The sequence below is a fragment of the Excalfactoria chinensis genome, chromosome 3 (assembly GCF_039878825.1).
Source record: "Excalfactoria chinensis isolate bCotChi1 chromosome 3, bCotChi1.hap2, whole genome shotgun sequence".
Lineage (NCBI taxonomy): Eukaryota > Metazoa > Chordata > Aves > Galliformes > Phasianidae > Excalfactoria > Excalfactoria chinensis.
In genome coordinates this window covers 62204889-62230027 of record NC_092827.1, presented here as the reverse complement: position 1 = coordinate 62230027, position 25139 = coordinate 62204889, and the positions used below count along the sequence as shown (strand labels likewise).

General features: G+C 39.2%; 1 protein-coding gene across 2 annotated transcripts; it reads left to right on the top strand.

Moving 5' to 3' along the window:
* Positions 1-1004: 1004 nt before the first annotated feature.
* On the top strand, positions 1005-24039 carry WTAP (WT1 associated protein). Of its 2 annotated transcripts, none has more exons than XR_011903246.1 (8): positions 1005-1144; positions 4529-4566; positions 4655-4710; positions 9102-9160; positions 10711-10838; positions 16081-16813; positions 20962-21116; positions 22810-24033. XR_011903246.1 is itself a non-coding variant. In XM_072333624.1 (8 exons), exons 2-8 carry the CDS (start codon positions 4537-4539, stop codon positions 23391-23393), a joined length of 1191 nt encoding a protein of 396 aa, XP_072189725.1. In that variant the 5' UTR covers positions 1005-1144; positions 4529-4536; the 3' UTR covers positions 23394-24039. The 2 variants fall into 2 exon arrangements, 1 of the variants encoding a protein (XP_072189725.1); XM_072333624.1 differs by having other exon boundaries at positions 16081-16259; positions 22810-24039.
* The last annotated feature ends 1100 nt before the right edge of the window (positions 24040-25139 follow it).

The following is a 25139-nucleotide window of genomic DNA, read 5'->3' as shown; positions in this document are numbered from 1 at the left end:
AAGCAGGGCAGGAAATCCCAAAGCGCAATCACAGTCCCTGTTTTTTAGCTCAGATCTGAGATAAAGCTTTCAAAGAACTCAAGCTTTGTGTTGCTGGGGTCACCACTCACGTGAAACTTGCTTTTTTGTGTAACCACACCAAATCTCTGTATGCATGCCTTGGGCTTCAAGGCCTTTCTATCGCTAACTCAGAAGCATCCGTTTCCCTGTATAAATACAGAATAGGGAATACGTACGTTGGAATCCCTCCAACGCTTTGTTACCAATTAACACAGCCACGAGGCTGGATTTCTAGCACACCTTCAGCAAGCAGTCAGCGAGGCGCAGAGAACCGACTTCAGCTGGGGGTTGACAACTTCCAGGAGCCCCTTCCAGCCCAGTGACTCCGTGACGCTAACAAACACAGCAGCGAACGAAAGCTTTCTTTTCCCAGCCGGGCAGCGGCAGAGAACCCCGAGCTCCCAGCACGCAGCCTGAGGGGATCCCAACGAGATCCCGCAGTTCAGAAGCTCCACCGCGGGCCATCCCTCCGGGCCGCGGTATCCTTCCGCCCGCCCCATGATGCCCCGCGCTAAACGCGCGTCCCGCCCCTCCGCCGTTTAACTGACGGTTTTTAAACCAACGTTCCGATAACCGAGGAAGCAGCCGCAGGGTTACAGCGAACCCAGCCAGCCCGCCGCCTTCCGCGAGAGAGGCGCGTTCCCCAGGGGAGCCTCTCAGCAGCCGGGCCGGACCCGCCGGGGGCCGCGCCGCCAGTGGAGTCGGCACGACCGCGCCGGTCACTGCGGCGGCTCCGCTCCCGCCGCGCAGCGCGTGTTGCGCGCGCAGCCGCCGCCCTGTGGCGCGGGGCGGCCGGTGGGCGGAGCGGCCGGGCGCTCATTTCCTCCTTGGGCGCCATTTTGTAGCGCAGAGAATCCGCAAATAAAGAGCGGGCGGGAGCGGCGCGCGGGGACGCGCGGGCGGGGGGAACGCGGCGGCGACCCCGGCTGCGGAGCGGCGGGCCCGGCGGAGCCGGCGACGGGCGCGGGAGGCGGCGGACGGCCAAGTACGAGCGGCGGCGGCGTTCGGCCCTCGATGTGACGGGTCCGGCCCAGGCAATCGAGCGCGCTGCCGAGAGAGCGGGCCTCCGCACCGCTGGCGGGAGGTGAGTGGACGAGCGAGCGCCGTTTCGCCGTGGGCGGCGGCGGGGCCCGGCGAGCGGCGGGGCACCTGGAGGTCCGGCCCTCACCTCGGGCGGGAGTGGAGCGGAAGCGCGTAGAGCCATTTTGTGCGAGGCCCGGCGTCCCGCGGGGAGTCTCCTCCCCCACCCTCGACCGCGCCGCGCCCCGGCGCCGTCCGCCTCAGAGGGGGCGGGTAGGGCCGCGCCGGGCCGGGGGGGCCGCGGGGTTTGCAGCTGCGGCGGGCCCGGGCCGCGGGGTTCGGCGCATAAGGTGGGGCTGAGCCGGAGGGGAGGGGCGGGGGCGGGCGCCGAGGCGGTGTGAAATCATCCCGCGGCGGAGCGTGAAGTGTATGTACGTGTGTGTGTGTGTATGTATGTGTGTGTGGAGATGGGGGGGTACCTTTTTGCCCTTCTCGCGGAAGCCTAGATGCTTTTTTAGGGATTTCCCCCCAACGCTTATTTACGTATCGTTAAAGGAACTGGCAGTTACTCAAAGCATAACTAGGGAAGCAGCAGCTCGCTCATGTCTGTGCTTAACTACTTAGCTTCTTTGACTTCCTTTTTCTGTTTAAATCCCCAGCTTGATAAAAGTTTTCAGTGAAAGCTGTGCTGGCTATTAGGGCTTCCAAAAGCGCTTTCTCAATTTTGGACATCTTGTGCTTAAATTGCCATTAAAACCCTGATGAAATTCTGTGAGGACTCTGATAATACTCGTGAGAACGTGGAATACGGGGCGTAGCTTTAAATAGAGAAGATGCAGAGAAAGTAACAGCTGACATTGCCCAAACAGTTGTGGAAGTGCTTAGCTGGGGTGCTATGATTGAGCTGCTAATCGTGTAAATAAACTTTAAGAATGGGCTATATGAGAATGCTGTTTTCAATTTATTTTCATTTTTTTTGTTCATTACAGAAAATTATACTTGATGTTTTCTTGAAAAACATTTCCAAACTGTGGCAGAGAGCTCAGCTCTTTTTCAGAGGGTGGGTGAGCGATAGAGTGCGTCACTGCACAGCACTTGGGAAGCCACTGAGTTGAGTTTAGAGTGGATGCTTGCATGGGAGTTGGGAGGTGAAATTCACATATACACAAAGAGCGCTGTTATCTATCTGTATATGCAGTCAACCTAAGTTTTCTGAGGTAATTTATTGGATTCTTTTAGTAAACTTTTTTTGTGATGGTGTTTTTTTTGTCTATCCACTGCAAATGATAACAGCTGATAGTAAGACTGCCTTCTGTAGTGCAGTGGCCTGTAGCATCCATCTTCCTCACTGTTGTTGAAGGATCTTCAACAGACGGCCAGAGTTAGCTTTGCTGTAAATGTTGGAGTAGAGGTGTGAGTAGCCTGGTGTGCTGCTGATGAAGAGAGCTGAGTGCTGGGAGCTTGTGCTCACCCTGGATGTGCAAGGTAGCCTAGCCTTAGAGTATCAAACTTAGATTTTCTCCACACTTGTTGCAACACTCAAGTGCTTCTAAGTTACATGCTGCTGCAGAGTTCATGAGCCGCCAAGTGTTTGGACAGACTTAGCTTTTTTATTTTTTTGGTATTTGCACGCTGCTTTTATTTTTTGGAGGAACTTGCGATTAAATAACTGCATCATCTGTGCATGATTTAATTGGCGCTAACTGTAATTGTAGTTCTCTTGAACATAGGAAATTGTGCTTCTCTCTGTCAGGGACTGCAGTGGTGCTGAAGTTTTCAAGGCTGGAACTTCTGAATACGGAAGCAGTAAAAGATTCCTAAATGTTTTTTAGGAAGATTGTAATTGAAGTAGTAGGCAACTTAAGTACAGGGGTCGCTAGCATTCTTTTTCCAGTCTCTAAGTTATTCTGTATTAGTTTGAATGAGTGAGTTGAGCACCATCGAGTTCGTATTTAGCCTCCTGAATATATATTCAAGGTACATGTTAAGTGAATCAGGAGCTGTGCCAGAAGTTAAAGCACTGAGGAGTGGGTAGGAGAGGACTGTTCTATCTTGGGGAAGCACTTCAATTCTGTCATGAAGGCTACGAACAGGAAGCTGCCATTCATCAGTGAGATGCTTCTACTACATGTTTTTAGAGCTATTCCCGCGGGTTCTGATGTCAGTTTCTATTTTATGAAGGGCTTAGACTCTGTTTCCTCTGTGTGCACTGCCTGTTGTCTTCTTAGGGTTTTCTTTGAAAGAAAAAGAAACTTTATTTGAATGGAGCTCTGTGTATTTGTTGGTAGTTAGTAGGTTTCTGTAAGGTGCAGCGGTTGTGCTTCACTTGGCGTGTATTTGTATTATTGACAGGGATGGGGCCCTTAGGATTTGTAAAAGTTCAATTAGTTCCCTGAGTGCCTTTGAATATACCAAAGGTGCTTTGTGCGAGTCCTTTTGAAACCAGTTCTTTGAATTGAAGTGTGTTGTTTTCATGGAGTTGTGTTCATGACTGAGGAGTTGGCCATGTACTTTTTTGAGTATATGTGAGTTGCAGCAGCTTTACAAAGTTGTCAAATCTCAATACTGTTTGCAGCTTTCTATTGGAAGGCACATTGCAAAGATACATGCCTCTAAAGAATTTCGGCTTCCTTGTTAAATATGCTTTAATGCTGTCTAAGGGTTTTTGTGGGCTTGATTTTTAATGCTGTCTCATTTAAAAATAAACAAATCTCTATTTGCAGGTAAGAAAGCATGTCTAGTAACTCAAGGAAGTGTGAATATTTAACTTAGCACAAATGCAGTTCTGTTATGGTACATGCACACAGGATGAATTGAATTTGATAGTTACCCAAGCCATTAACTGACACACTGCCTTCCTTAAAAATAACCATGAGGGCTTTAATAATAATACTGCTTAATATTTATTTATCATAATCTTAAAAGTAAGAGTTGAAAGCACATAATGTAACCCAAACTTTACAGTTAACGTTTGAAATAATTTGCTTTATTCTAAAATGGTACTAAAGTAGTAGTGTTAATTGCTTTTCTAGTTGATGTTATCCCCTTCCTTGTGAAACACTGCATTAAGTAGTTTTGGACATGCAGGAAATGCCACTTTGCTTATATTTATTTAAATTAACAAGGTCTGATGTTTTGTTCTTAGGTAAGTTGAAAACATTTTACTGGCAGCATTTTTAGATGCTAAGGAAAGCTTTGGCTAACTGCTCAAAAGAAGTCCCCTGATTTTGTATCACAGTATCGTGCGAGTTGGAAGGGACCTTAGAGATTTGTATCTCGATGACAACAGTAAACTTGTCTTGGTTGTGCTATGGCTATGTGTTGTGTGGAGTCAATGTTTCAGTAATCTAATGTCAGAAAGAGAAATTAAGAGTAGAACTGCAGGTGTCTTACTGAGTATTTCATACACAGTAGTAACTAAACTAACACTCCTTTTCCCCCCTTTCAGAGTTCACAATGACGAATGAAGAACCTCTCCCAAAGAAGGTATGTTCAAAAAATATTTGTGACCTTCCCCCTTCCCCCAAGTAGTCATGATAACTTGTTAAGTTGTGCTTCTCCTTTTGCTCCACAGGTTCGCCTTAGTGAAGCAGATTTTAAGGTTTTACCTAGAGATGAACTTATCCTAAGGTAAAGCATCAGTTTGTTTGTTTTTTTCCTATGGCAACACTTCATTGTCACCTACCTCTCCCATGGTTTTCAGCACTCTTGTTCTGAAAACATACAGCATTTTCACAGTGTATCTCTTTAATGCTTTCACACTCAGTAATATTTTTATATGTAGTTTGTGTCCTTCAGGAAAAAGCGTTTCCCCTCAAAGTCCTGAGCATTGTTTTCTAATGCATAAGTAGGAGTTGTTTTTGTCTTCACTTACTACTTTAGAAGTCAAGGTTGCATACGTTCCTTGCTAGATAGCATGTTATTTTTAACCATCACAAGAAGTAAGCTACTTGTTTTAGACTCTCCTGGTCCATGCAGTTGTCTTCTCAGCACATTTGGGTATTAACAGTAAAATGCCAAAAACAAGATTAGCACATAGAACTTGCATGTAGAAGAGCCCAGCTATGTTTTTCATCTTACTGAAAATCAAGGGTTGCCGTGGAAAACAAATCAATGATTGTCATATGGACCACTTGATTAAAGAAACAGATTGAGCAACGGTTATACAGAGTCCGTGCACCTGAATTTCCTGATTGATAAACAAGGAACTAAGTGAACTGATAATCTGTGGGTCACTTACCTGCTGGAGTAGTTTGTGCATTTTGGAAAGCTTTAGCTCTTGACTTTTTGTACATTGTAAGTTACTTGCATTATTGCAGTCTCCTGAGATGGCTAGATGTTGCCATTTCGTGGATGAGTTTAAAGGGCTAAATTATGTATCAACATAAGGATACAGGTCCAGTGCAGCTGGCGCTTTTATTCCACTGGGATCAGTGTTGTCATTCTTTGTATGTTTCAAACTGGTCTCTGGTTTAACTCCTCGGATATCTGTTCTTTTGGTAGTGAAGGGTAAGCTGTTTACACAGAAAAATGCTTCTTTGGTATTCAGCAGTTTATAGAATCATAGAATCATGATGTTGGAAAGAAGCTACAAGATCATCTAGTCCAGCTGTCCTCCCATTACCGTTGCTACCACGAGCTACTAAATTATATCTCATAGCTCCTCATCCAGATGCCTCTTGAACACTGCCAGGGATGGTGACTCCAGCACCTTCCTGGGCAGCCATTGCAGTGCCTGAGCACTCTCTGAGAGAAAAAGTTTACGCCTTGGGAACCTTGAACAGAAATTTCCATACTCAAAAATATCTCTGGGGATGTTCTAGATTACTCTCTGCTATAGAAGAAGTTGATATCTGTTGTTTATTTAAAGGAGAACATGGTGGAATCTGCTCAAGGAGCTGAAGTATGTGAGCAAATAAACTGAGCGGATGAAGAGACAGGAGGGAATGGACTGATGACAGCTGTGTTGTTATTGCCATCATCTTAATGTAGATGAAACAATTTTTGTTCTCAGAAAGGCCTTATTGCTTTAGGGAGAGTAACTGTCTTTATTGAAGTGCCTTTCTGGCCATGTCCATTTTGTTTGCATTCAGCAGTCCTGCAAACACTTCAAAATTTGATTTGGTATGTATGTGAAAGATTTACACTAATGTTGATTTTGTTGATGACTTCATGTGAAGCTGGCAATTACTGCACTTACTTACTGTCACTTATGTGCTGTTTTGTGTTGAAACTTCTCTAATATTTTCCACAAAGCATGTCATTGAGGCTTGATTGCTGTCACTTCCACTGACTAAAAGTGAACAGGAGCAACAGGACTTGTCTGGCTTTTGGGGCATTTCCTTCATGCATTGTGGTATCATCCCTTTATCTTCCCCTTCTCCTATTCAGTAGGTTAGGCGCTTGGAAGCTCCTGTCAGTCTGTGAAGGGGGAAGAGCCAGGAAAATGTTAGCAAAGCACTCTGTAGTTATAGCTTAAAAAAACTTACATGATTTCCTTGGGTTGTTTAGCTTAGTAGTCAGTATGTATGATGTTGAAGTATCTGTATTTACTCAAGCAGTGGGTGAAACACAGTGCTTTTACTGACTTCTACTCAGTGTGACAGACAGCCAGTTTTGGAATGACTTAGTCTCAGTGCTGTTTTTTTCCTTCAGGATGGCTTCTGAAATGTTCTCAAGAAATGCTTTGTTGATATGATTTGTAAATATTTTGACTTTAAGAAAAAGTCTTGATTAATACTGCATTGCATCAGGTATTTTTGTAGTTAAAAGAGCTGCAACTGCAAATTGAGTTGGAAAGGAATTGATCCACCTTCAGTGTGGGCCCGTGAACTACTTGTTTCACGTGAATAATTGTAAACTTGTTATTTCATTGTCTGTTTGGATGCTTTTAGCTTAGTCGATTGTTTTAATGATTTAAAAGAGGTCTAATTGTATGAGGTAAAACTGCTTTGGATCTTTGTCTTTGTAATTGTTAGCTTTTTGGTTTGCCCGAAGGGAGGTAAAAATCTGATTGCTGGAATAGAGTTTGAGATGTGTAATTGAACCAGAATTACTGAGACCACATCCGTGTACAAACATTGAAGCTGCTTTAGCAGAAATCTTCTGATTTTTGAACTTCATGACTGGATGGAGTTTGACTTGATGGCTGGAGTTTTCTCTGTCTGTGAGTTGATCACAGGATTATTCTGTACAGTTTCTTAAACATACTTGGAGAGGAGCTGCTGCGATACTTGCCAGGTTTCATCTGTTTTGACAAAGCATGGATAACTTTGTCTTGAAGGTCACTTTTCTGGAGGAGTTGGTAGTCGTGTGACTTGGAAAATCCATGACATGTTCTAATAACAGTCTGTGTTCTTTTCCAGGAATCGAGTTCTTGCTTAAATGCAAGGACTTACTGAGAGGTGACCTAGAGATGGTGGCTCTGACTTGCATGGTGACCACAGGCCATATGTTTTCTTTTTGGTTGTGGTCTGTGACATCTGCCTAACTTGTGTTTCAGGGCTTTGATTTTGCTCACCTTGTATAGCTCAACAGATCACAGTTTTGGCAGAGCTGTTATTTTCAGGCTGTGAGAGATAACTCAGCCAAGTAACGCTGCATCTGTATTTGAAGGCTTGCTTTTTTATTCTTTCATGGAATTAATTCATGAAAAATACAGGTTCTTTCTGTATTTGCTATTTAGTGGTCTGTTTCAGTTTCCCTTTTTCAGAGCTGTCGTTCTGAGTGAATGCTATACTTGCAGTGGTCAAACTATGAAACCTTTGTTTCTATCCAGGAGTTCTTTATTTAAAAGCAGTTGAAACACTCTGTTTAAGGGTTTGATGGGAATGCTGTTGCTCTCCTGCAGATCTTAAATGATTGAATGCATGCTCATTGCTACTTCAGCTAAAGAGATTTTATTTTTACTGCTGGAAGGAGGAGATCTTCTGCATGCTTTTGTGTTTTTCAGTGATGTGATCTCACATACTGATATAGATCCAGGTGCTTTATGGGCCATTTCTGGACTGCTTGTTTATTAAACCATCCTGATCTTATAGTTTGGAGGTAGTATTGTAGGTTTGGAAGTAGTTATGATATGACTCTGGCATAGAGTGGTGGGGAGGGAAAGGGCAGATTGGGAGGGAGGGAAGAGAAACCATCTCTTTCTCTAGTGATAAAGCTTATTATCTTGTGAAATCATAATGTTGTCAAGAAGACATGCAGTTAGTAGTACTCCTGTGCTCCCCTCCCTTCTCCCCTCCCCCCAGAAAACCCAAAGAACAAAAAAACACAACACAACTCAAACCCAATGTCAACAACCAAACAGAAAGGACCAAAAGAAAAGCAACAGGAACAAAAACCAGCAATGCACCATTCTTGTTGATCAGACATGTCATGGTAAACTTAACTGTAGGCTTTATTTGCTATTGATTTGGTGGCTGATATCAAATGCAGTGCTGTTTCTCAGTGTGAGGTTCTCTGAATCTGGGTGGCTCACTTTAACAGCATAATGTCAAGGAGTTATTTAATTGGTTGGCTGTTCAGTAAATATTGCCAGTATGGTCTTGCCTTAAATGAGCTGGAATAACCGCTTAACCTAGACTGCAGGCTGTAGCGTACCATTGATATATACTTCTACTTGCTTTCCTGTTTACTTGGTAACAGTTGGGTGTTATCCTTGTGTTATGGCCTCTGTTACAGAATTGTTTGCATTGTTCTGCTTTGAGAATAAGAGGCTTCCTGGGTACTTTGCACAGATAACTAAGTAATAAGTCTTTGATTCTAGTGTTTGTCAAAAATATTAAGTAGTAATATTAAGTAGTTTTTAAGATATAAATGTTGAGTAGTAACAAAGAACTTCTTTTCTATCCTTTCCTGATGCAGAGTGGAGTTACATTTTTCAATAAAATGTTTTTTTATTCAACTATGTGGTTACCTCTGGACATTTTCTAATTTTATTGTAAATATATGAGCTAAAAGTTTAGGAATTAGATGTTAATAAACAGCTTCAGAAAAAAATGTTTTTCTTTCTGCAATAGGTGGAAACAGTATGAAGCATATGTGCAAGCTTTGGAGGGCAAGTACACAGACCTTAATTGTAAGTAGGCAAAGTTTCAACGTTGTGTGAGCTGCCTCAATGTTTTGAATGTTTGTGTAAAGCACAGTGGTCAAATAATGTCATGTTACTGCTAAAAATTAACAAATATTCACCAGAAGTATTATGTCATGTTATTTTTTTTTTTTAAGCAAAATCCCTATTTTTCCCAGTAGGAGTTTTCAGACTTCCCCAGTTTTTCAAGCAACTTCTTTTTCTTTGCCAATCTTAAATGACTTCTCAAAATTCTGCTTTTGCATTTGTGAGGCTGTCAATAACATGGACTCTTAGGAAAAAAACACAACCCTACAAATACCTCTATTGTCAGAATTCTCACAGTAATAAAAGCTTGCCTCTATCAAAATACTGTGGATGAATACCCAACTGATTATTGATCTGACTGGTTTGAATGAGCAATTTGAATGTCGATTTTATGTAGTCTTTAAACTTTGGGCTGCTTTTCAGTCTTTTGAAAGTTAGACTATTGGAAAACTTCATCCTATTCTTAATAGAGAAGGTCTGAATACCTTCTGGAAGTGTTCCGATTTACCAGTCTGAAGTCAGTTTTAAAAGTTATGTGAGCAGTTTGAGACTCTCTTCCTGTTTTCTGTTCACCTTAGCAATCCCAATATCCAAAATCTTGGCAACAGGAATTTTGAAGGAGTCTTTTTTTTGTTGTTGTTGTTGTCAGTCCAAGCAGATGTTCCCTCTTACCTCTCTTGTTACATCTTCTGTCTACTGCCATTATGTGCTTTATTAATTAGTACTGTTATGTGCAGTAACAGCAAATTAGAAATAATAGATCTGAAGCAAGTTCTGATGTTTATAGTTCATACTTAAAGCAGGTCTAGTAGTTGTCTACAATAAAAAAAAACAACACACACACACACACACACACACACACACACACACAAAAAGCCCCATCCTTAATTATTCCAGCTTTCAGTCATTTTATATTTGACAGGTAGCAGAGTAAATGTTTTCTATTTGTATCAGGCCTCTTACATGTGTTCTGGTTTGGATGGACAGCTTGTAACTGTGGCCTTCTTCCATATTTCACATGTTAACTTGTGACAGTTGAAGTCATACTTGTGACTGATGGGTCATCTCCGAAGTTCTCTGCTGACTTACTGTCCGCACACAGAGTGTTGAAACCACTTTGAGAACTGATCACACATGGCACAATTCTAGACGTGGAATTTGTTATAAATGTTAGGAGAGTGCAGCTTCCCCACTTTCATAGTGCAGGTAGTAGTGGTGAAGGATGGAACAGTTGTTTAATTAATCAAAAGTTAATTCCCATATAAAGCATGGAAATGTTTTCAGGTTTAATAGTAAGGAAGGATGTGTGTATTTAAAATGGAATTTAGTCAAGCCTTTTCAAACACTTAATGATACTTTGATCTTTTTGTTGCTCATGCTTATAGTCACAGTTAATTTAACTCTCTTGCTGCCTATGAATTTGTCAGCTTTTTTTTTTAAGCTTTCTTTAAAAAATGCTTAGGAAAGGATGCTTTAAAACCTGTGCTTTTTGTTTTATTGATTTTTATCAGCTAACGATGTGACGGGATTGAGAGAATCTGAAGAGAAACTGAAACAGCAACAGCAAGAATCTGCCCGAAGAGAAAATATTCTGGTCATGAGGCTGGCAACTAAAGAACAGGAGATGCAAGAGTGTACTGTAAGTATTTAGAAAGAGGTGTTGTAGGCTGTTACAGGAGTTAATGAAGAGTACTTACACTGTATTTTTCATGTATCAGTAGCATTGTAGTTTCTGTGCTTAAAAAAATGGCAGGGTATTAAGCTTTCACAAAATTAGTAAATAACATTCTGTAAAGTGTTTTGTAATGTTTTCTTTTTTTAACATTGGTTATTTTGATTGATTTTCAGCAGCAGTTATGCTTGGAAGAGCATTGCAATGCTTACTGTACATACTTACCACAAATGTTACTTCTGACTATCTCTGAATGCAGGAAGAAATTGAAACCTGAGGATAAGATTCAGTATATTGGATTTTATCTAGAGTTTTTCAGGCTGGTGTCTGTGCTGTATTCACATAACTATTTTCTGCATCCATTTGGTGGTTAGAGAGGCCTTTTGAAATGTGTCAGATCTGCTTCTTGGATTTCTAATTTTCTTTGTACTGAATGCTTTTGTTGTTACTGTTACTTTTTTCTCTCTCCTCTATTTCTGTTGGTTTTCTGTTTTGTTTTGGTTTCTTGAAACAGTGCGTTGCCACTTTGGGACTTCTAATGGTTTTGGATTATCTTCTTAACTTCATTTGTACCTGCTACTTTAATTGGTGGTTCCTGAGAGGGGATTGTAAAAAAGCTTCTTAATGCTAGTTTTTGTAACATACTCGTGAGAGCTTCTCTTAGGAAGAATATAAGCTCTCTGAAAGACCAATAACTAGTTCTGTCACTTCTGTTATTTCCTTCTTTTAGCCTTCCTTTCTTCTTTTCTGTAGGAGCCCTGAGCTGTCAGGTATTGCAAGTAGTGCAAGACTTAGCCCTGTATGCTTTACTTTCCCAAGACTGTAAGATGACATACATTAGTCTGTACTAAGTATTTGTTTGGAAAGCAACAGGTGAAGGAGTGAAACTTATTTTGCAATGGTTAATAAATAAACATATATATATATCACTGGAGCTCAGAGGGATTTGTGGTTGTTGTCTAGTCCAGACTACCTACTCAGTGCAGGTTACTAAGAGCTATGACAGGTTTTCAGTACCTCCTGGAATGGGGACTCTACAGTCTTTCGGGGCACCCTGTGCCACTGTTCAACCACTTTCACAGTATAAAGTGTTTTCTTACAGTCAAGTGGAATTTCTTGTCTTTCAATTTGTGCCCATTGCCTTCTATCCTTTCAGTGGGCATCACTGAGAAGAGCCTGGCTTCGCCTTCTTTACTCCCCCCACCAGGTATTTATGCACATTGGTAAGATCCCTCCCGGCCCTTTTTTTTCTCCAGGCTGAACAGTCCCAGATCTCTCAGCCTCTGCTTGTATGCTTCAAGCTCTTCATTTTGTTCTTTGTATAACCCTTCATTGGCTTCACCCTAGTAGGCCTGTATCTCTTATTTGGAAGTGCAGAGCTGAACCCAGTGCTCCAGTTGTCTCACCAGTGCTGAGTAGAGAGAGAGAATGGCCTCCTTCACCCTGCTGGCAGTGTTCCTCCTAGTGTAGCCTGAGGCGAACATGCGTGTAGTTCTAAGAAGCATTGGGGGATTTCTTGGCTTGTGTTATCAGATGTAATTTTCCCTGGAAGGTGATAGTAGCAAAATAAATCATTACATGTAAGCTGTAAAGCTAAGCTATAAGTTGCTAAATCATTAAATAAGTGAACAAAAACTAGTCACCACATCATAAATGAATATGTTAAGTAACATATCAGTAAAGTAACTTCCTTAATTTTTAGCAGTTAACTGTTTTAAAATCCATATTTATATACAAAGTATTCCTGTGACACTGAGTTATTTGTATGTGAACCTTTTCTATCATATCTTCAGTGTCTGTGTTGTGAAGTTTCTTAAAAATTAGAGGTAATTATTTGCTATATAATACCTACTGGTCATATATATATATATAGATATATTTAATGTATTTGGTGGGGCAGGCTTTATTTGTGCAAAATTAGCACATTCGAGTCTTGCAAATTTAAATGGAGAAAATGTAAAATACTGTACTGCACCATATTCATATAGTAATAGTTTATAGACATTAGTGATTTTTCTGATTTTGAAGGTATAAAGCACTTTGCTATTTAAAATTCACTGGTCCTGTTTTAAAATAGGATGTGATAGACTCTGTCTTGGTTCTCTTTTAATTTTCACTCTTCTTTCATTTTAATGACAAAACACAGCAAAATCTCATTAGCTTCTAAAAGTCACCAGCTTCAAGTGTTCTTGAAGCTTTGCAGGCTTGTATGTCCAAGTAGCAATCACTGTTTAATAATAATAGTTATGATTGTAGTATTAGAGGAACACGATGGTAATTGAGTGCGTGCTTCCTTTCTCTGTTGTGCCCTGTTCCAAGTCTGGTCGCAGAGTATATGGATTTCTTTGAGGTAGGAGCTTACAGAGTCTGACTGGTGTTGCAAACTTACTTTGTGTAATTCAGATGGACTACTTAAAGGACTGCTTTGTGGTTTACAGATTTAATATTTCAAATACCCCATTGTTCACAGCTTTTTACCTTGCCCTCTCCCCCCCCAAAAAAATAATAAATTGCTGCTAATGGGAGGTAGGAAAGGACAGGTAAAGTATTGTAAAGTGTTTACTATTGTCTCTCCATAGAACTTTACTTTTAGCAGAAACGATGACTTACTTTAGGGAAAGGCTTTAACCCACTCCCAAGCTGCTGCTTAGCTGCTGTGGTAGACAGGCATTAGGAAGTTGTTGCTACTCAGTAGTTCTTCCTGCGGCACAGATAGCAATAATGAACGTAGACTTATAGGTGCAGATGGATTTGTAGTACTGTGAAAGTATTTATTACTAATTTTATTGTGATTTAGGTTATAAATCTGTTGGTTTTTCTTCATTATCAAGTTCTCTCCCTTCCACTTCTTCCTTACACAAAGTATTCATACTCATGCTTACTTAGGTGACTTGTGCTTCTTGTCAAGCACTTGCTTTCTGTTTAAGTTCTTCATGTCAGAGTGTCTGTTCTTTGTTGGACATCTTTGGACAGCCTTGCTGAAGGGCTTCAAGAATGTGAAAAGCAGTGTCTTTAAAAAAAAAAAAAAAAAAAAAAAGTCCACCCAAAACTAAAATGTGTGTAACTTAGTGTCCTCCATGAAAAGAGAATGCTGAAGTGGGTATGTATATAGTACCGCTTTACATGATCAGAGGGCTGGAGCCACCTGTCCTAAGAAGAAAGGTTGAGGGAACTGGGCTTGTTTAGCTTGGAGAAGAGAAGGTTCTGGGGAGTCCTCATTGTGGCCTTCTGGTACTTGAAGGGAGCGTACTGGAGTGTATAAACAGAAGGGGAGTGGCTGTTTACAGGGTGGATAGTGATAGGACAAGGGGGGATGGTTTTAAACTGAGACGGGAGGTTTAGGTTAGATATTAGGAGGAAGTTTTTCCTCAAAGAGGGTGGTGATGCCCTGGAACAGGCTGCCCAAGGAGGCTGTGGATGCCTCATCCCTGGAGGCATTCAAGGCCGGGCTGGATGTGGCTCTGGGCAGACTGGTCTGGTGGTTGGCAACCCTGCACGTTGCAGGGAGGGTTGAAACTACATGGTCGTTGTAGTCCTTTTCAACCCAGCCAATCTATGACTCTGTAATATCATTAAGTTAAGTAACTTAGTAAATGAGCAAAACTTTGTGCATTCAGTGAGGTGAAATTTCTGTGGGGGATGCAATTCTATACAAGAAATGTTAGGATAATCTTAGTTTGGGCTTCCTTTTTATAAGTAATGTTTATATGGATGGATTCTTGACTGTTATATTTCTTGAAAGTTTTTTTTTTTTTTACTTGGTGCTTTACTCCCTTTCTATTTCTGGATACATGGAAGTTTGTCTACTTAATTGTTTTTAAGAAGTTCTATTATTTCAAATTTTTTTTTCCTGAGTAGCTAAATATTTATATTTTGATTGCATCGAATGAATATGGCATCAGTTTAAAGTATTTAATCCATTTCAGTAGCTTTAGAATCACATATATTTGAAAAAGAATCCAGGTATTGGTGTTATTTGGTACATAAGTTAAACCACATCTTCCGAAACCTGTAAGTGACTCTGAGGTCACTACTACACATTTTTTTGTAAATTAAACTATTGTTTATACTATATATATATTATATACTATATATATATTGTTTATACTTACACTTTTCTTTTCATTGTTGCTGCGTGAAAGCTTTCCATGGAAGTGGTTAAGCTGACTGCTATTGACTGTGTTGTGTTCTAAGCAAAGCGAGGAGTGGGGGGCGGCTTAACTCTTTCCCTTGATTTTGCTGGTAATGGCTTGTACTGTTGCTCATTTTAACTACTGCTGTTGACTTGATGAGGAGATTTGTGTGCAGCAGAAGACAGACCCCTGACTTTGAATTAATGTTTTCCTATTCTTGTGTAAACGTACCTCTAGGTGACCAAGAAATGTTTAAGATGAGGAGCATCATAAACTGAACTTAAGAATGAGTAGTTTCTATGCAGGCCGAGATGATTTTACTTACTTAGCTGAAAGAAGATTTAAGAAACTTTCAAAAAATACATTAATCCAGTATAAATATAATGAAGTTTTGATAAGTGCACTGTATTCAACAGAAATTGTTATCCAAATTTCAGGAGCAAATATAAGACTGCTTCCAGGGTTTTGCTTACTGCAAGAGAATCAAATCAGTCTAAACTTACTTAATTGATGTGAGTGGTTCTAAATGAACCACTTCAAAAACAAGAAGAAAAAGGTGACAACTTGCAGCATAGTTACCACACTTATAAAAACACAGTCATATAGAAACACCTTGCAGTAAAGCTATGTAAAGATATTACCAACACTAACTTTGGTGTTCTGGAATAACTTTCTTTGAAGTTAATGTGGATATCAAGTCATCTGTTCTAAGCAGGCAACTCTTTTTATGAATATTTTTATTTGAAAACATATAAGCAGTTTTAAAAGAAAGGGAGAACTACAGTGTTCAGGCAAACGTTGACTGATATATAGAAAACTGCTTGAAACAAAATAAAAAGATCAGCCTTGAAAGTTGCTTTGGAGATCTTGGCTTGATTGGGAGATTGGGTGAATGTGCTTATTGGTAAGGGCACAGGCGGGCAGAAATTATCTTTATCCTGTCCTTAACAGGTTAGAATGTTGTAAGAAGGCGAGTTTCTTCAATCATCTTTGGAGTAACTATTTTTAATCCTGTCTAAATGATCATAAATGTATGGAATGATGTATAAATAAATCTCTTCTCTTATTTTGTGCAGAATCAGATTCAGTACCTCAAGCAAGTCCAGCAGCCTAGTGTTGCCCAACTGCGATCAACAATGGTGGACCCAGCCATCAACTTGTTTTTCCTAAAAATGAAAGGTGAACTGGAACAGACTAAAGACAAACTGGAACAAGCCCAAAATGAACTGAGTGCCTGGAAATTTACGCCTGATAGGTAAACAAAACAAATACTCCCCAGTCAAGACTTCCCTGACAGTCCCACTACGAGAATGCTATGGTGGGACAGCCAAGTACTCGTTTCCACACCAAGACTCAGACGTTTTGAGGCAAAAGCCACATTCTTATACTGTCCAGCTTGTAATGCTTAATGTAAAACTTACCAGATGAACCTTGTGTTTCAGCTTTTTTCTCCCCCTTTGCTTCAGAGGCCTGACGGCGTCGGACTATTCCGAAGAAATTACCATCTCCGAAAAAAAAAATATTTTCTAGAACACGTAGACATTGCAAAATTGTTCTATTTGAAGAAAATAGAGGGAAAAACAGAAGTCTTTAGTCTGTGGCACACTGTGTCTACAGACAGTTTGGAGGAAAGAACCTAGAGATTATAAATCATGAATTGAACATGCAAAATTCCCGTAAAATGTAGAAGTGGAATATGCTTCGCTCTTAACCTTGAGCCTAGTGACTTAGAGACACTAAGTCAGTTTTCCAATAAGACTGTGGACTTCCTGCTTGGTTCACTGAACTGCTGGGTCAAAACTCGATGAGGTGAATTTTGCATTAAAGAGTTTACTTGCTAACCAGTTTTGAATAGCCACGAGAGCGCTATTTGATATCACGTCAGTGGTAGTGTACACATTTGACTGTTAAGCATTTGGGCTCTGTGACACCTGACGGAGCCTTAAGTCAATGTTGCTAAATAATGAACTGTTCTGGATGGTTGGTAATGCTGTGGACGCCTCAAAATTAGGACTGTACAAGAACATACGTTCTATCTAATTGCAGGTTTAAAGTTGTTGGAAACAGTATATATTTCATCACAACTAGCATGTATAAGAAAAACTAGTTGTGATAAGTATTACACTGCATGTTTTCATGCAGAAATGAGATTTTTTTGATCTTCTATATTAACTGATCTCAAATGCTCTATATGGAAGGCACACAATGACAGCTGTCTTCAGTGTTGTGGGGTGTTTTTATTCCTTTGTACACCTGTTTTTTTTTGTATTGCACTTATATATAAAATGTGCCTTGAAATAGTTGTAATATATAGTTCAAGGAACACTATCGGTTATATTGTTGTACTGTGAAACTCCTGGGACGAACGAGAATCAACCAGGTTGTTGTTTCTGCTTTGTCTCGTTCTCTGAATTAAACAAACAAAAAAAGACACTATTTTAACAAAGCACAACAAGTTAAATGCATGCATTTTCCTCGGTGGAATCAGTGAAGGAACCTTTGCTACTCTGTTGATGCTTCTGTTCTGTTGTCCCAAGTTATTTGTAAGAGTAGCAACAGGGGACAGCTGGGAGTGCAGATCTGAGGTGTGTAAAGTGAAATTCAGATTTGGTATAGCGTTTGTATATTTATTTTTTATCTTGGCAAATTGAGCTCTAGTAAACCAAGGTTTTGATTTTTCACGTCAGTTGGATGATATTCTATGACTGATTCTAGAAAAATGCAGTTTTAAGTTAAAAAGATTCAGCTGTCACAGAAGGTGATGTATTCTCTTGCAATGATTTTAACTAAGGTAATGTTGCATATTTTTAACTTAAAAGTATCACCTGTGCTTTAGATGGATTAATATGGGATTGAAGATTAGCGTACTTACGCAAATTTATTTTTTTACATGAGTAATGATTTAACAGCAAAGGAAAACCATCTAGAAAAACTGTAAGTGATGCATCTGGGATTATTTTGCTATAGCAGAGTCTAAGCTTTTAATGATCTAGCATCAAAACAGAGGTAAGACTTGCGTTAATAAACTGTTAATGTGTCGCCAAGGCATTTGTAAAGCTTATTATAATGTGCTGATAGAGTCATGCCATGTAGATTGCTTGTTTTACTTGGGGTTCAGAAATGATTCAAATGCCATTAATTACAGCTTGATGGGTTTCCTCAAGTTCTCAGACTCTTTAAGTGAGACACAAGTAACTATTACCAGTTTCCTGATAAACAAGGAAGGTATCAATTTTTTGTCACTTCTGTGGCTATATTGTGCTTTAATATGCATCATATAATTTTAAGTCACAGTGGTGTGAATGTGCATAATTAAATATGCAGTAGTTGGAGTAGAGAAGATATAGATTTATTTCCTGGTATAGAATTGAAGCTATCTTCATCACTGGTCATGATTTTATTGATTTTTTTTTTTTTTTTTTCCTAATATTTATGAAAGGGCAAAGAAATGGTTAAATCATGTAAAGCATCTATAGAATTTTTAATTCTTTGCCCTTTTCCCCCCTCTTGGTTTTAATTCTTTTTCCTTATATGTAACCACTCTTATTTCATGGTATCTGTTTCATGGTATCTGACCTAGTATTTAAAAGAGCCGATGCTTCTATTCACATCACCAACTTTGTGTGTTCTTGAGGTAATATGCTGACTGCAGCGCTAAGCAGTATTAGTTCTGGACCTTAACCAAAGATAAGAGTGTACACTATAATCCTTGCTAATGCCTAGGGAGAAAAATAGAAGAGCATACGATTGAGGGAATGGTTATGTTAAGCTATTTTAAATGTCATTATACATACAACGTACACTTGAATTAAAAACAAGTAATACCAATTGCAAAAAGATTAATACAACAAACACTGGCTTTCTGAAACTTAACCATTTAATTCTTCCAGGTTTTGTTGCATGTATGTTCAAGTGGATTTGTGGAAATAATGCCAAGTTTTAGTTTTAAAGCTAGTAGGAATTACTTTTTATAGCTACTGGATTTGATATTCTTGCATGTGTTGTGTTCTGTGTAAATTGCAAGGGAAGGCTACTTGGTGCCACGCTAACTCAGAACATCTGGAAAAAACTTGATGGAAAGAAATAGCATTATAGGTAACTATGCAAATTTCTATACAGGTAATAAATACTTTACATTTTGGCAGGAATTACATGAAGGAACTGATGAGATTTTTAAAACTGTCCCAATGTCCGGCTACCTGGTACTTCTAATTCTGCAGGTGACATTTTGTGGAGAGAAAAAACAGTAAATGACTTCAGCACTGTGAACTCCTTAAACTTGCAGTGAATGATGAATACAGTAACAAGGATTTGCAAATGCCTAAAAATCAATGCACATCTGCCTAAAAGCTTTTGGGGTTGCATCACATTGGTCATCTCCAAAGTGGTCCTGCTGCTTTGCACAGAATGAACATCTCTAAGAAAACTTGCATCTTGTGTTACATGGATTGTATTATAGCTCAACACAATTTAAACTTCAAGGACCCGACATTGGACATCACATCAAGAAAGAAAACAGGTTGCTGCCTTTAGCAGAATTGCAGGCTTCCAGGACCTTATGCAGCCAGATTCCTTCTGGAGCAGCCCTTCTGAGAGATTTGGGAGAGTCAGTTGGAAAATGTTCTGTGAGGCAGAGTTTGCAGAGCTTAAAATTGTTTAAGGCTTTAATGTTTAAAAGGTAGTTGATAAGAAAATTACTATTTACAATTCTTTTTGTTGCTTGTATTGGTTGCAGGAGAAAAAGAAACTATGGCTGTGAATCACAGTAGTGGAAGTTTCCTATTGTTTTTTTTAATCCTCAAAATTTCTTTCTTTGTCACTTAAAACTTAAATGACCCTCTTGCTCTTGGAAAGTAATGCAAATCCTGCCCTTGAATTCACAACAAACCTGTTCATGGTTTATATTTTTATTTTTTATATATATATTTTTTTGCTACAGGGCTTATGCTTCTGTAGAAATAGACAGATTCGTTGTGTTGCTGAGCCTTGTAAAAGAACTGATTGTGGTCACTATTCTGGGTTTGGCAGACAGTTTTTGAAGGACTTTTGAACTCTTCCTCATTTATGGAGTCAGCCACATTGCCTATATATTAATTTGCATACTACTTCCTATAATGCTTAACAGTACAGTTTTATTCGTGATGATTAAAGATGTGATGTTACCTATTTAGCAGACAAAATCTTGACAGTTCAGAGTACTTTTTTCTACCCACTTCTCAAAGAAACTGGGTATTCTAAAACATCTATGATCTGAACTTGTCATTCTAAATGAGTGTTACTGCTTCCTTAATTTCCTGCCAACTTTTAACTGCATTTTACTTTCTCCTCATCATCTAAGATGTGCTTAGCAAAAGCTGACTATAGGAATCACTGTACGCTGCTGTCAGATATACAAATTGAGTTGAAAAGCAGACATGCAACTCTTAAGCATTCAAAAGAATGTCCTAACCTCTCAGAGGGAAAGTGGATGTCACTATAAACATAATGATCATTTTCTTAATATTTTTCCACAACTTTGTTCTTAGTTTTACTCATGTGATAAAGGGAAAAGGCTTTTGTTAATAGTTTAGTTTACACACTTTTTTAATGCAGTAATTAATCTTTAAAATTGCAAGGCACATCCTTAATCACTTAACTCAGTTGAGAATTAGCACATGCAAGATTGTGTGGGCTGATAATCCAGTTTCTGGTATCAAAAAAAGAACAATGCTTGTTCATGTTTGCAGTAATAAAACTTGACTTCAGCTTTATGGGACACCAACAGAAGATCAACTGACGCTGGAACAGCATGTGGTAATATAGGGAGATTTTCTGCTATGACAATTATGTTGAGACATAATGTTCCATGAATTGTGACATGCAGAAATTGTATCTCCTTTTTGTCTGTAATTGTGATTGAGGAAGGTTACAGAAGGTTTTGTATTCAATTTGTGATAGATTGGTTCTTTCCTTTGCAGCCAAACAGGCAAAAAGTTAATGGCGAAGTGTCGAATGCTTATCCAGGAGAATCAAGAGCTTGGAAGGCAGCTGTCCCAAGGACGTATTGCACAGCTTGAGGCAGAGTTGGCTTTACAGAAGAAATATAGTGAGGAACTTAAAAGCAGTCAGGATGGTAAGGGATTTTCTTAAGAAAATAGAAGTTGCCTTGCACTTCTGCTAGCTTAATTTTCTGATGATATGGGTACTTTTCAAAGTCGATGCTGCCCTTTAATTGTGGCAAAAAGTAAAACATGACTGTTTGAAGTCTCTACTGGTAGTCTTAAAAAAAAATATGCCACCAAAAATTAGAACAGGGGCTAAACTTTGGACTACTGGTGGGATTTGCAGCTCCTTGTAATGCAGGATTTGAACATGAAACTAGACTTTGTAGGTCTTGCTATTTAACGTGGGATATTAAGGTAAGCATGCACTGAAAACAGAAAGCTTGTTAACTGACTTATTTTGGAATTACTTGGGGGGGGGGAAGAAAAGAATGTAAGAAGAATAAAGATGCAGTTTTTGATTAAGCAACTCAGATTAATTAAAATGTTCCATATTTGTATTCATGATCCAAATTTTACAGCATTGTAAATTCGAATTAGCTGTAAACTCTGGCATCTTGTACATTTTTAATGGCAGGGAAATGCAAGTTTTGAAAATCTTAAACAGAAAATTCACAGATTCTGTGTTCCTTGAGATGCTTGATGGAAGTACTTGTAGTCTGGTAGATTAGACAATAGATATCTGATTAGTACACTAAATCTTGAGAGGAGCTAATTAATTAAACCCAGGTATCTTTGTTTCGCACCTGGCGTCTGTAAGGTAGCATGGATGCGATTTAGCATTTGTCTAATATACCTTGTTTGGTTTTTCTTTTTAAGGATATGGTGTTTTTTAGTAGCAAGTAGCTTTAGTAGCTACTGTTCATAAACTTAGTAAGTACCTTACCTAGTTCATAACCAAAGCAAACGTAGACATTTCTTTAACGATTTTTGCTCTTGAGTGCAGTGAAGTAAACTGCAGAACTACCATGTTTTTAGGCCCCGACTTCTTCCTCATATGAGCAATGACAATGATAATCCTGATATTTTCCTAGTGATTTTTTTCCATGCTAACTGGCATTTAATTTTGATTTTTACAGCCATAAGCAGTTTGCATGTTACTTGCTCAGTTATGTAAATGTGCAGTTGAATTCAGGCTGCCGTGTTTATCCTTCAGGTCAAATTCTTTATGGTCCAAAATGCAGTCCCAGTTGTAAAAGATTTTTTTCTTCTGTACATAAGAACTTTGTGGAATTAACTTTTGTTGATAGTAAATTCAACAGAAGTTTTACCCTTCCTGCTTGTGTCATGTTACACAGGATTAAATGTATTAGAAGCAGCCAAAGCTGACATTTCCTTGACATGTGCCTACAATTTTTGTGTCACTGGGTAGGTTTTTGTGATTATTCAGAGCTATCACATGCAGATAAGCTTTACAATCACTTTTACAGTATTTCTGCAATGCCCTGCACTTCAGTAAAAGTAGATATGTTAGAATCTACTTGCAAAATAGGAATTATTGGAATTGAGCTGCTTTCTGTGCATCTTCTTGTCCAGAAATGAATTTCCTCTCATATATTCCAAGTCATAAAAATAAAAAGTATAGTTGACAGTTTAACATTTCCTTCAGAGGCAGGATATCAAAATGGTGTGCATATCTAATGATTGAAAAAGTTGATTAACTTCAGCATAAAATATTGCTACAGGATTTAAGTTTTCTTGTCTGACATTCAAGCTATATGTGGGTTATTAAGTATTTGCAACACATGTGTTTTCTTTGTTTAGAATTGAATGACTTCATCATCCAACTTGATGAGGAGGTAGAGGGTATGCAGAGTACCATTCTAGTGCTTCAGCAGCAGTTGAAGGAGACTCGCCAGCAGTTGGCGCAGTACCAGCAGCAGCAGTCCCAGGCCTCCAACCCAGGTACCAGCAGGACTCCATCTTCTGAGCCTACAGACCAGGGAGAGGCTGTGGGTAAAGACTGCAGCCGTCTGGCTAACGGACCAAGCAATGGTAGCTCCTCCCATCAGCGGACGTCTGGGCCTGGATTTTATAGGGAGGGTAGCAGCACAGAAGATGACTTCCCAGCTTCTCCAGGGAATGGTAATAAGCTGTCCAACCACTCTGAAGATAGAACTGGTAGAGGAGGTGGTAGCTACATAAACCAGCTCAGTACTGGGTATGAAAGTGTAGACTCTCCCACTGGCAGTGAAAACTCTCTCACTCACCATTCAAATGACACAGACTCCAATCATGATCCTCAAGAGGAGAAAACAGTAAGCGTGAAAGGTAACAGAACTACGGGTTCTCGACATGTCCAGAATGGTTTGGACTCCAATGTAAATGTGCAGGGTTCAGTTTTGTAACATTTTTCTGCAGCATTTTTATACAGTGTCATTTAAATTGGGAGAGGATACTGTTCAGAAGCCGTTTAAATTAGTGCATACTTGTCACAATTTTTGCCTTTTTGTGGATTTCTTTTTGCTTCAATACCTCTGCCACTTTGGGAATTTTAACAGTTAATTACGTTGAATGTTGCTAAAAGGACATTTGTGTAGCTCAAGTTATTTTTATATGAGTTAATGTGAAGTTGAAATGGAAATTATTTCCATAAAGTATAACATAAATGATGTCTGTACAAATCTGTGTATATCTAGAACCTGTGCTGTGTAAGGGCATTCTTACTCATACTGTTATACTTAACACCACCTTCGAGATTTGTCATAATAGCTGTGGGTTTATGACTGCCAAGTTTGCCCAGTACAGTAGTTTTATCACTAAAAGATGGACTTGCTGAAGGAGTCCTTTAGTAGTTTCAGTGTTAATTACAGTTTTTCCCACCATACATCTGTGCATTTTCTCCTTAGGTGACCGAATGTTTATGAATTGTGTGCATAGTTACTCAGTTTTTAAGAACTGTTGTATCCTGTTTATGCATATTGCTCTGTGACTCCAATATTATCTTACCTGTACTGACCAAACCTAAATAAAAACTTTTAATAATGTAATTTCCTCATTGTTCTCCCTTGGCTTACACGGCTTACTTGTATGCGGTGTCATACTTTTTTTTGATTGAATTTGTTTCTGCGCCAATCCTATCTAATCCATCTTATGCCAAGCACCTGTGCTTATAACTATCATGTTAATTTCAGGCCAGCCTTTTAGTATTTATTCTACAGAGATTTCTTTTTTCCTTATAGTTTAAAATAAATAAATAAACAATTAATAAAAGCAGGCTTCATAGTTAGAAACTAGTTCTTGTTAAAACTTAGGAAGTATGCGGGAGGTCAATGTGTCGTAATTTAGTTTGTACTTCTAAGAGGTTGAATTACTTCTTAAGATTGATACTATTTTTGATTGGTCTGCAGGAGGGGGAGCAGAGCTTAGTGAACTGACTTAGCAGGTGTTACAAGCAGGGGGGAGAACACACTGCTGTTGAACAAAGCAAGTTTGGAATTTCTCAGAACCTGAATTGTTGGTGATTGTTTTCTGTCTGCTCGTTTGTGGTTGTAGCAACGTGCAAGGTGATGAAAAGGGTACCAACTTCTGCAAGCACTGTTCATAGGGGAAAAAGGAGAGTATTTAACTGTACTTTTAGGTAGACTTAAGTCTGGTTTCAGCATTTTTCTAATTGAGAATCTTGCAATGCCCAGACAGCTAATGCAGTTCCCTCACATGCATCTGCTAAATTTATATTAAATAGCTTCCAGTTTGCCATTTACTTTGGGAATGCAGGAACTGTTGTTTGAAAGTAATATTTCTCTAAAGTTAGGAGATACTTGGATGTAGCTACAGTTTAGATAGTAAAATCATGGATTATAGAAGGGCTCCCATGGTATTAAATGAGAACTACTAGCACCTCTAGTATTACTGTCCACAAAAAGTAGAATTAGTTGCAACTACTAGTAGCCTTTGTGTATGTCGGAAACATAGTAGTCTATGTACTGCTACTTTAGTAGAGCTTAATTAGACGTTTAAAACAACTCTGCAGTCAGTGGAAGCATTGATTCCATTGGTGATAGCTCATGTTTTTTTTTGGAATATTACTTCAGCCCTTATTGCCTGAAAAATAGCAGTTAATGGACAGTTGGGCAAATAGAAATTACGTGACA